The sequence below is a fragment of the Oncorhynchus kisutch genome, linkage group LG28 (genome assembly GCF_002021735.2).
Source record: "Oncorhynchus kisutch isolate 150728-3 linkage group LG28, Okis_V2, whole genome shotgun sequence".
NCBI lineage: Eukaryota > Metazoa > Chordata > Actinopteri > Salmoniformes > Salmonidae > Oncorhynchus > Oncorhynchus kisutch.
In genome coordinates this window covers 38,713,707-38,725,479 of record NC_034201.2, presented here as the reverse complement: position 1 = coordinate 38,725,479, position 11,773 = coordinate 38,713,707, and the positions used below count along the sequence as shown (strand labels likewise).

At 40.4% G+C, this 11,773-nt stretch overlaps 1 protein-coding gene across 1 annotated transcript; it reads left to right on the top strand.

The window, feature by feature from the left end:
• On the top strand, positions 1–8,923 carry slc22a5 (solute carrier family 22 member 5). Its single transcript, XM_020464418.2, has 11 exons — positions 1–70; positions 1,439–2,098; positions 2,490–2,593; positions 2,883–3,037; positions 3,743–3,914; positions 4,049–4,175; positions 4,767–4,864; positions 5,080–5,294; positions 6,126–6,308; positions 8,052–8,187; positions 8,293–8,923. The coding sequence occupies exons 2-11, from the start codon at positions 1,706–1,708 to the stop codon at positions 8,375–8,377; spliced, it is 1,668 nt and encodes a 555-aa protein (XP_020320007.1). The 5' UTR covers positions 1–70; positions 1,439–1,705; the 3' UTR covers positions 8,378–8,923.
• Positions 8,924–11,773: the final 2,850 nt, after the last annotated feature.

Sequence of the window (11,773 nt, the reverse complement as noted above, 5' to 3'; positions counted from 1 at the left end):
TCAGGTCTGAAACCCGACTGAGCACACATATGGTTGAGTACGATCTCAAAAAAAGACAAGAAACAAGAATGTAAGTACAGTTGAAATTCCTTGATATCAAAGCTTGGTGCCCTAACTAACCCTAACCCTAGATGTAGCTTTTCCAATGGCAACTTCAAAACCACCTTGTTTTCTGGAAGTATTAGCTATTTGAATAGACAAAAATGTTCAGTATGCTACCAACCATTCATTATGTATTTTACTGAAGTACATTATTGTGCCATGAATTACATGTGTTGACATACAGTGAATTACATTTCAACTTGTCAGCTTTAGAAAAGTTTGTCAATTTTTAATGCTATCTAAGCCGTTCACAGTACAATCGCATGCAATTCCTGGGGGTATTTGTGAGAGAAAGGAATGATGTTTAGAGAAAATGATACACAAAATGAGGCATTTAGTACCAGGACTAACTTTATATACATATTAATATGGCAGTTAAAACCCCCATGCAGTCTTTAACATTTTATTTTGACATCATCACTGTATGTATAATAAATCACAGTGTTTGTTAATTTAATGAAAATAACTCCAAATATATTTTTGATCATTTATTTCCCTGAGCCTCCTTTGCCATTGAAATGCTCAGTCTGATCATGTAGACTTATCAATACACATTTAAAATATATTTACATACACAGCCTTGAGTGGCGGATAGGATCACCTAGACCAGGGGTACTCAACTCTTACCCTACGAGGTCCAGAGCCTGCTGGTTTTCTGTTCTACCTGATAATAATTTGCAAATACCTGGTGTCCCAGGTCTAAATCAGTCCTTGATTGGAGGGGAACAATTAAAAAACACAGTGGCAATGACTTCGAGGTCCAGAGTTGAGGTTGAGGGGTCTAGACTCTAGAACATGTGTCAAACTCATTCCATGGAGGGCCGAGTGTCTGCAGGTTCTCACTCCTCACTTGTACTTGATAGATGAAGGTCACTAATTAGTAAAGACCTCCTCTCACCTGGTTGTCTAGGTCTTAATTAAAAGGAAAAAAACTCAAACCTGCAGATTCTAGAGCCTCCATGGAATGAGTTTGACACCCCTGCACTAGGGCCTACCCCACTTACCCCATCAAAGTAGGAGGATACATATGCAAATAAAATATGAATAATAATCAGAATGATCAGATCAGATTGTCATGATCTGGGCCAAAAACTCTGAAATTCCAGGCATTCTTTTCCCAAACAGCTCTTACACAAAAAGGGCATTATCATAATTTTCACAATTTCAGACTGTTATTTCGACCTCATTAAACAACTAATATTTAACTGAACTGCCACTTTAATATGGTCAGTATGTCTTTGATGATCAACTATATATTTCAGCTCAATCAGAAATATGAGTTAGAAGTCTTTCACTGATGTTTAACAGGTTATGTTCTCTACCACTTTTTGAACAGAGAAAGGTGGATACAACCGTTCCCTGCTGGGGATTAACACTGGGATCAACTCTCTGGGACGGGGGGAATGGAACAGCTGTGCTCTGTGGCTTGTTGTTAAGGGGCCCTGGACTTACCCATGTCTGTATACTGCAGCTTGGAAGTTGTAATTCTGTCCTGTTGAGCATTTGCTAGAAGAGAACTTAACTCTTCACTACCCTCCACATATCTGAGACACACGTATCAAACCGTTTCAGGTGCTCCACTTTTCCTCTTACTGCCATAAGAATGGGAGATTATGATGACGTTACTGCCTTCCTGGGTCAGAAAGGACCTTATTTCTATAGGACTTTCTTTCTTCTGAACACACTTTTCATCTCCACTGGATTCTTTGGTCTGTTCATTGTATTTGTTGGAGCAACTCCCCCACACCACTGTTTTGTCCCAGACTTGGGCAACCTGAGCGACGCATGGAGGAAGGCCATCATTCCCATAGAGGTGGTGAACGGACAGGAGGAGGAGAGCAAGTGCAGCAGATACAGGCTGGATGTGGTCAGAAACCTGTCTTCTCTGGGCTACATCCCCGGCCTGGACGTCAACCTCACTGAGGTGGAGCAGGAGTACTGTGTGGATGGATGGAGCTACAGCAAAGATATATACCAGTCCACCATAGTCACTGAGGTGAGTATATGTTGCCCAGGGCAGTCATGTGTCACAAACATTTGGCCATGAAGTAGTGAAATGGTAGTACTACACCTAGTATGTTTCTTGCTCAGATAATTACCAGAATCATGAGTATCTAATCAAACATGCATGCCACTGATATTTGATTTGGAATTACAGTATTGGGAATTGTTGAGTGATCAACGTCACTGGGGAGGTGTTAACGGCTTTGGTAATTGCCTGAAACTTCCATTGGCATCAGTGAAAATGTGCAACATCCCCAGCTCCTGTCCTTCTCTTACACTTTTTGGGCAAATTAAATGTTGTTTTTCAGCATGGGTTTGTTACTAGAGCCTTCTGCTGCCACAGGTGCTGTCACTTCAGGAATAATGGGTTTGTTTTCCTGCAGTGGGACCTTGTATGTGACAATGAGTGGAAAACTCCTTTTGCCTCGTCGACTCTTTTTGTGGGTTTCCTGATTGGATCTCTGTTGTCTGGACAGCTTTCTGACAGGTACTGTTTCTCCCTGCAATCACTGTGTTCCGTCCTGTATCCTGTAGATTGCATGTGGAAAGTCATACATTATCTGTTAACTCTGCCGACTAAACTGCTGTCCTATGATTGTAGCGCCCTCTGCTGTCAAAACATAGACTTGTCTTACATCGACAACCCTATTCAATCAAAACTGGTAACCTGATCATTCGTAACTGGTACCCGGATTGATTATGTCTGATACATTTTTAAAATAGTTTTTCTCTATGAAATGTTTGTTTCACTTAACATTATTTTATTTTCCATTTAGGTTTGGGAGGAAGAAAGTTATTTTTGGCTCTCTTGTTGCCCAGTTGGTCTCTGTGCTCATTCAGGCCTTCTCTCCCTCATGGGAGGTTTTCTGCATTATGTTCACGTTTGTTGGGGCCTCTCAGATATCCCTCTATATCAGTGCATTTGTACTGGGTAAGCATTGACATTAACTCATTTTATACAAACACAAACTGTTATATTCTATGAAATTCATTGAATAACTTGTAGCAATGTAACGGTGACCATGATCATGAATACAGACCACGGTCAACTTTAATTAGCTGCCCATAAAGTACATGCCATAACACCCAGGTATCATTTGAAAGTTATGCTAGGCATTGCTTCCGTCACTAAAGGTGTTTCTTTCAAACAGCATGCCTACAGCATGGCTGGTAGTGAATGAATCAGTAGACATTGTAAACCTCAGTGAAATTAGCTTGATGTTTGATTATTCGTTGGACTGTCAAGTAATATTCATATAACAAATGACAGCCTGTAGAAATCTCAGATTACATATGCCGTATTTGGAGTAAAACCATACCTGACTTTAAATGCCCTGTTCATTTGTTTATTAGCCTATTTATTTTTGTGGAATAGAAGGACTACTCTAACAAGGCTAAATATCTGATTAAGGTTTAGAAATTGAACAATAGAGGAGAGAGTGGACGTCCTTGTTGTACCCCTTGACAAATCAAGTATTGTTTACACTAGGACCTCATCTATGACTATTTACTTTTAAAAGAGGCCAAAGATGGGATAATTTTTGGTTCAATTGTTTTTCTCAATCATAGACTAAACTTGATCTCAGCAGACATTTAAAAAACATCTAAAGAATTTAATATAAATTCTCTTCAACAGGAACAGAGGTGTTGAGTAAGTCCATGCGTGAAGTTTTCACTACTCTGGGGGCTTTTCTGCACTACTGTATCGGCTACATGACACTGCCCTGGATCGCTTACGCAATGAGGGAATGGAGAACACTTCTCATAATCCTGTCCAGTGTGTCTGTAGTGTATATCCCATTGTGGTGGTATGTTCTCAGTAAATCATATGTTTTAATCTTCTGTATGTCTAAAGAAGTATTTATACAACTTAACCAAAACTATAACGCCATAAAAATACAAGCACTGTTACTCACCTCACTATAAACACTGTCTATGTCAGGTTCATCCCAGAGTCTCCACGTTGGCTATACTCTCAGGGAAGAGTAGAGGAGGCTGAGGCCATACTGAGAGACGCTGCCAAGAGAAACAGAGTCACAGCACCAGAGGTCATCTTTAAAGACACTGAGGTCAGTTTCACCATTTGTGTTTGTGAAATAAATATAGTTCAGTAATTCAGTTTATAAGAAAGAAACAACATGGCCCAACGAGCATCTCTGTAGCCCGTTTATACCTGGTGCTAACATGCATCCTTTGTCCCGATCTGATTGTGTCAACATTTTTAGACAGGTGGAGACAATCAAAGGACATATTGTGATCTGATTGTGATTAGATCTTCCTTAGATAGTCAGGGGCACATTGTGTCTGGATGTCTTACAAGTGTAGACACTGAAACCATTTAAATCATCGATATAGCCTCCCTCTAAAATCATTGACAGGTGCCACCATTGACTTATGGCATCAATGTGTCAAAATAAATATTATTTTATTATATTAAGAATACCTGTCAAATAACTTGCATACAGTAAGGGACCTGGAAATCTGGTCACATTGCAGACATAGTGGATGGATAAGAGACACATTTTAATACCATGTGTAGACGCATGTCTGAAAATATGGGCACAATCAGAATGTGGACAAGATCAGGGCACATATTAGAACCAGGTATAAACAAGGCTCATTACTGTACTTAATGGATGCTTATTTCATAATTTCAACAGTTGGACGTGGCATCTGCACCGAAAAACAAATATAGCATGATTGACGTTCTGAGAACCAGCAATATCAGATGTGTTACATTGATGTGTTTGTTTTTATGGTGAGTGTTATTATCAGAAATAATAATACTAATCGTTTGGATTTATATCATAATAGGCTATAGCATAATGTTTTGGTTTGAAGCACCATTTGACACACACACACACACACACACACACACACACTATATTACAGACAATAATTGGTAATGAATAAACTGGTGTTTACTTGATCGTTTTGAGTTTCATTCAAGCCATCTGTGTTGTGTCTTTTCAGGATGGCAGTAAACATGGGATATTATGGACTCTCGCTAAACACGTCCAATCTGAGTGGAGATCCTTATCTAAATTGTTTCTTATCAGCTCTTACTGAAGTCCCAGCATATGTAGTATCTACAGTGCTCCTCAGGAACTGTCAGAGAAGACCCCTACTGTCAGCTTTCCTCTTAATAGGAGGAGGAATGCTTTTCATGATCCAACTCATCCCTGAGAGTAAGACTTTGAATTTTGATTGTTTAAAATTGTATAATGTTATATAAGATGAAATCGCTAGACGATAAGAGATCATCAAAAATAACGTCATTGATTACCTACGTGATTACTTGGTAATCAAGTTAGATATTTTTTTCTACAGATATAGTGTTTTAATTGTAATAATTGTAAATCAACGAAAATGTGACCGCAGAACAGTGATGCAGAACTGTGATGCAGAACTGTGATGCAGAACTTTGCCACCTTTTTTATAGAGGTGAGGTCCTGTGATGAAAAACAATACTACTAATAAGCACACAGGTTCAATACATCCTGTGTGAAGCATGGAAATGAGCAAACAGAGACTGCAATGTACAGCTTGTTTTATTGATGTATTTAATAGCCTCACATAGCCTAAATGATTCAATCAATATTCAAGGTTGAAAACGGAGAGCTCCATACACAACAGTTAACATCTTCAGCGTCAGCGCTCCTACAGCACTCCTAAGTCCTGCAGTGATCCCTCACAACAAGTTATAATGCAATATTAACAATCCTATCAACGAGTTCACAAACAGAAGCATAAAAGTTAAGAAGGGAATGCCCAGGGAGAAGGAGAGCGGATCTTGGCGAAATGGGCACGCTTGAGCAATTTATGATTCGCTACCAGAACTGCTACTACTGGAATTGGAACTGCATGCACATTCACCCCTCCCCTCTTCCCAGGGCACGCCAACCTCATACAGAGAATGGGGAAGATCTGCTGAGCACTGGGTGAATACGGAGGTCAATCACACTCTGAAAAAAGCTTGTATGCTCACATGTATCTCGATGTCTTTCTCTGTCCTGTAGATCTGCAAGGTGTTGCCATAGCTGTGGAGATGGTTGGGAAGTTTGCCTTCACAATGTCGTTCACCGTGGTCTACATCTACACCGCAGAGATCTACCCTACTGTTGTCAGGAGTGCTGGCGTCGGGGTCTGTTCTTCAGCTGCTCGGATCGGGACTATTGCAGCCCCATACGTCATCTACCTAGGTACAATCACACCTAGTGTTTATACAGTGCATTTGGAAAGTATTCAGAGCCCTTGACTTTTTCCACATTTTGTTACGTTACAGCCTTATTCTAAAATTGATTTAATTAATGTTTTTCCTCATCAATCTACACACAATACCCAATAATGACAAAGCAAAAATTTTTTGGGGGCGAATATATTAAAAGTAAAAAAACAGAAATACCTTATTCACATAAGTATTCAGACCCTTTGCTATGAAACTCAAAATTGAGCTCAGGTGCATCCTGTTTCCATTGATTGTCCTTAAGATGTTTCTACAACTTGATTGGAGTCCACTTGTGGTAAATTCAATTGATTGGACATGATTTGGAAAGGCATACACCTGTCTATATAAGGTCCCACGGGTTGGCAGCTCAAGTCAGAGCAAAAACTAAGCCATGAGGTCGAAGGAACTTTCCGTAGAGCTCCGAGACAGGATTGTGTCGGAGCACAGATCTGAGGAAGAGTACCAAAACATTTCTGCAGCACTGAAGTTCCCCAAGGACATTGTGGTCTCCATCATTCTTAAATGGAAGAAGTTTGGAACCACCAACACTCTTACTAGAGTTGGCTGCCCGGGCAAACTGAGCAATCGGGTGAGAAGGGCCTTGGTCAGGGAGGTGACCAAGAACACGATGATCACTCTGACAGAGCTCCAGAGTTCCTCTGTGGAGATGGGAGAACTTTTCAGAAGGACAATCATCTCTGTAGCACTCTACCAATCAGGTCTTTATGGTAGAGTGGCCAGATGGAAGCCACTTCTCAGTAAAAGGCACATGACAGCCCACTTGGAGTTTGTCATCAGGCAACTAAAGGTGCTCTCAGACCTTGATAAATAAGATTCTCTGGTCTGACGAAACCAAGATTGAACTCTTTGTCCTGAATACGTGTCATGTCTGGAGGAAACCTGGCATCATCCCTATTGTGGAGCATGGGAGGCAGCATCATCCTGTGGGGGATGTTTTTCAGCGGCAGAGACTGGGAGACTAGTCAGGATCAAGGGAAAGATGAACAGAGCAAAGTACAGAGAGATCCTTGATGAAAACCTTCTCCAGAGCGCTCAGGACCTCAGACTGGGGCCAAAATGTACCTTCCAACAGGACAACAACCCTAAGCACACAGCCAAGACAATGCAGGTGTGGCTTCGGGACAAGTCTTTGAATGTCCTTGAGTGGCCCAGCCAGAGCCCAGACTTGAACCGGACCGAACATCTCTGGAGAGATCTGAAAATAGCTGTGCAGCGACGCTCCCCATCCAACCTGACAGAGCTTGAGAGGATCTGCAGAGAAGAATGGGAGAAACTCCCCAAATACAGATGTGCCAAGATTGTAGCGTCATACCCAAGAAGACCCGAGGCTGAAATCGCTGCCAAATGTTCAACAACAAAGTACTGAGTAAAGGGTCTGAATAAATGTTAAAAACATTTTTTTAGCTAAAATGTCTAAAAAAACAGTTTTTGCTTTGTCGTTATGGTGTGAAGATTGATGAGGAAAAAACACATTTCATACATTTTAGAATAAGGCTGTAATGTAACAAAATTTGGAAAAAGTCAAAGGGTCTGAATACTCTCCAAATGCACTGTATACACAATTGGATACTTACAGAATACAAATCCCATTACAATTTCATTGCACGTCATCCATGCATTCATTGTACCCAAAATCATGTTCATCAGTTAATAAGGTCTCTCTGTCTTCATGGACAATGTTCTTTGGTGTTCACAGGGAGCATTAACAAGTACCTCCCCTACATTATAATGGGAAGTCTGACTGTCACCTCGTCCGCTGTGAACCTCTTCCTGCCTGAAACATTCCACAAAGAGCTACCAGAGACTGTAGAGCATATGCAGCAATGCAAAGGGTATGCCCTACTCTGAAATACAGCATTGGAATGTTCATTTCAATTAAATGTATTTTATGATAATAACAAATATGAATTTTAAATCCAACTTTAATATCTTCACAGTGTGTGCAGAAAAGAGCCACGGAATGCCAATATCCTGAAGAAAGGAGGAGATACCCCAGCAATATTAAATGAGGTCAAACTCTGATAAGAAACCCTGAATTGCCCAATCAGCTCTCCTTAATATGACTCAACAAAACTGTGCAAAGCAGGATACGCTCTATGATAATGTAGACGTAATGTGTGCTGCACCAGATGCTGCAACGCAGGACTGTACCGCAGTACAAGCTACCTATTCTGAGGTGACATGGTTATGGAAATGCTTGTACTGTGTAAGTGTGAGGATTCCTGATGGAACAGGGGTTCTATTTTCTGTCAGCAAATAGCAATGTATAACTGCAAAAATACAGCAACAATACTGTATTACCCACAACGGTTGCAGCGAGATTTATCTCAAAACTTATTTTTTTATGATGTCCTTGGTAAAGCTGAGAATATTGACTTGGATGTAAAGTAAACAATGTAACAATGTGTTGCACATGATGCAAGAGAGAGCTGAAGTATTCTAAATTAGTTTTGATTAGGGCCATCCTGCCTATTTACAGTGGGGCAAAAAAATATTTAGTCAGTGACCAATTGTGCAAGTTCTCCCACTTAAAAAGATGAGAGAGGCCTGTAATTTTCATCATAGGTACACTTCAACTTCAACTATAACAGACAAAATTAGAAAACAAAATCCTGAAAATCACATTGTAGGATTTATTTGCAAATTATAGTGGCAAATAAGTATTTGGTCAATAACAAAAGTTTATTTCAATACTTTGTTATATACCCTTTGTTTGCAATGACAGAGGTCAAACGTTTTCTGTAAGTCTTCACAAGGTTTTCACACACTGTTGCTGGTATTTTGGCCCATTCCTCCATGCAGATCTCCTCTAGAGCAGCGATGTTTTGGGGCTGTTGCTGGGCAACACGGACTTTCAACTCCCTCCAAAGATTTTCTATGGGGTTGAGATCTGGAGACTGGCTAGGCCATTCCAGGACCTTGAAATGCTTCTTACGAAGCCACTCTTTCGTTGCCCGGGCGGTGTGTTTGGGATCATTGTCATGCTGAAAGACCCAGCCACGTTTCATCTTCAATGCCCTTGCTGATGGAAGGAGGTTTTCACTCAAACTCTCACGATACATGGCCCCATTCATTCTTTGCTTTACATGCATCTGTCATCCTGGTCCCTTTGCAGAAAAACAGCCCCAAAGCATGATGTTTCCACCCGCATGCTTCGCAGTAGGTATGGTGTTCTTTGGATGCAACTCAGCATTCTTTGTCCTCCAAACAAGACGAGTTGAGTTTTTACCAAAATGTTTCTATTTTGGTTTCATCTGACCATATGACATTCTCCCAATCTTCTTCTGGATCATCCAAATGCTCTCTAGCAAACTTCCGACGGGCCTGGACATGTACTGGCTTAAGCAGGGGGACACGTCTGGCGGTGCAGGATTTGAGTCCCTGGCGGCGTAGTGTGTTACTGATGGTAGGCTTTGTAACTTTGGTCCCAGCTCTCTGCAGGTCATTCACTAGGTCCCCCTGTGTGGTTCTGGGATTTTTGCTCACCGTTCTTGTGATCATTTTGACCCCACGGGGTGAGATCTTGCGTGGAGCCCCAGATCGTGGGAGATTATCAGTGGTCTTGTATGTCTTCCATTTCCTAACAATTGCTCCCACAGTTGATTTCCTCAAACCAAGCTGCTTACCTATTGCAGATTCAGTCTTCCCAGCCTGGTGCAGGTCTACAATTTTGTTTCTGGTGTCCTATGACAGCTCTTTGGTCTTGGCCATAGTGGAGTTTGGTGTGTGACTGTTTGAGGTTGTGGACAGGTGTCTTTTATACTGATAACAAGTTCAAATGGGTGCCATTAATACAGGTAGCGAGTGGAGGACAGAGGAGCCTCTTAAAGAAGAAGTTACAGGTCTGTGAGAGCCAGAAATCTTGCTTGTTTGTAGGTGACCAAATACTTATTTTCCACCATAATTTGCAAATAAATTCATTAAAAATCCTACAATGTTGTCTGTCATAGTTGAAGTGTACCTATGATGAAAATTACAGGCCTCTCTCATCTGTTTAAGTGGGAGAACTTGCACAATTGGTGGCTGTCTAAATAATTTTTTGCCCCACTGTACATTCTTACCTTTACTTTGGGTAACTTTTTGCACTGGAAAAGGCTGTTCAGAAAATAATTGGTTAGACTTGCTTGTTTTTTTGCTCTGAGTTAGACCGTTGTACAGAATAAGGTAAAGTGTTTGTAGTGTAGAGGGTTAGTAATTTTTGTTTGAAATAATGTGTTTTTTAAGTATTGTTTTGCTGTGACACATGGCCAATAATTATTTCTATTAGCATTGCTGGTGAACTAATAATGAGGTATCTTTCTCATTCTAGTGGTGAGTACCGCAAAAAAATCCCTGAAAAGTGAATATTTTAATAAACGTTTATTATTGTCAGTTATTGTGATGCGAAGTTTATGCACAATCAAAAGTGTGACCAGACTCATTCATTGAATAAGACTGTCAACTACTACTAGGCAGGGCAAACCCATGTTGGTGATTTCTAATATATCATCAAAATAGATCAACCCCAGCACACTTATGGACTCATTCAATAAGTTTTACCTGGTTAAGTACAATACCATTGGAAATGTATGTTTAAAGTTAAATGTACAGTACCAATTAAAAGTTTGGACACAACTACTCATTTCAGGGTTTTTTATTTGTACTATTTTCTACATTGTAGAATAATAGTGAAGACATAAAAACTATGAAATAACACATATGGAATCATGTAGTAACCAAAAGAAGTTTTAAACAAATCAAAATATAAAGTAGCCACCCTTTGCATACTCTTGGCATTCTCTCAACCAGCTTCATGAGGTAGTCACCTGGAATTAATTTAAATTAACAGGTGTGCCTTGTTGTGTAACCTTTATTTAACTAGGCAAGTCAGTTAAGAATACATTCTTATTTACAATGACAACGCCAAACCCAGACAACTCTGGGCCAATTGTGTGCCGCCCTATGGAACTCCCAATCACAGCAGGATGTGATGCAGCCTGGAGTTGAACCAGGGACTGCAATGATGCCTCTTGCACTGAAATGCAGTGCCTTAGACCACTGCACCACTCAGGAGCTTGTTAAAAGTTAATTTGTGGAATGTCTTTCCTTTTTAATGCATTTGAGCCAATCAGTTGAGGTAGGTGTGGTATACAGAAGATAGCCCTATTTGGTAAAAGAACAAGTCCATATTATGGTAAGTATAGCTCAAATAAGCAAAGTCCATCATTACTTTACATGAAGGTCAGTTAATAAGGAACATTACAAGAGCTTTGAAAGTTTATTCAAGTGCAATCGCAAAAACCATCAACCTTTGGGATGAAACTGGCTCTCATGAGGCCCGCCACAGGAAAGGAAGACCCAGAGTTCCCTCTGCTGCAGAGGATAAGTTCATTAGAGTTACCAGCCTCAGAAATGGCAGCCCAAATAAATGCTTCACAG

Excerpts from the sequence above, each read along its gene's own strand:
- slc22a5 (XM_020464418.2), top strand. The coding sequence starts at position 1,706 with ATGGGAGATTATGATGACGTTACTGCCTTCCTGGGTCAGAAAGGACCT. Across the intron at positions 2,594-2,882 it reads TCTGGACAGCTTTCTGACAG|GTTTGGGAGGAAGAAAGTTA; the intron begins GTACTGTTTCTC and ends TTTTCCATTTAG. Across the intron at positions 6,309-8,051 it reads CCCATACGTCATCTACCTAG|GGAGCATTAACAAGTACCTC; the intron begins GTACAATCACAC and ends TGGTGTTCACAG.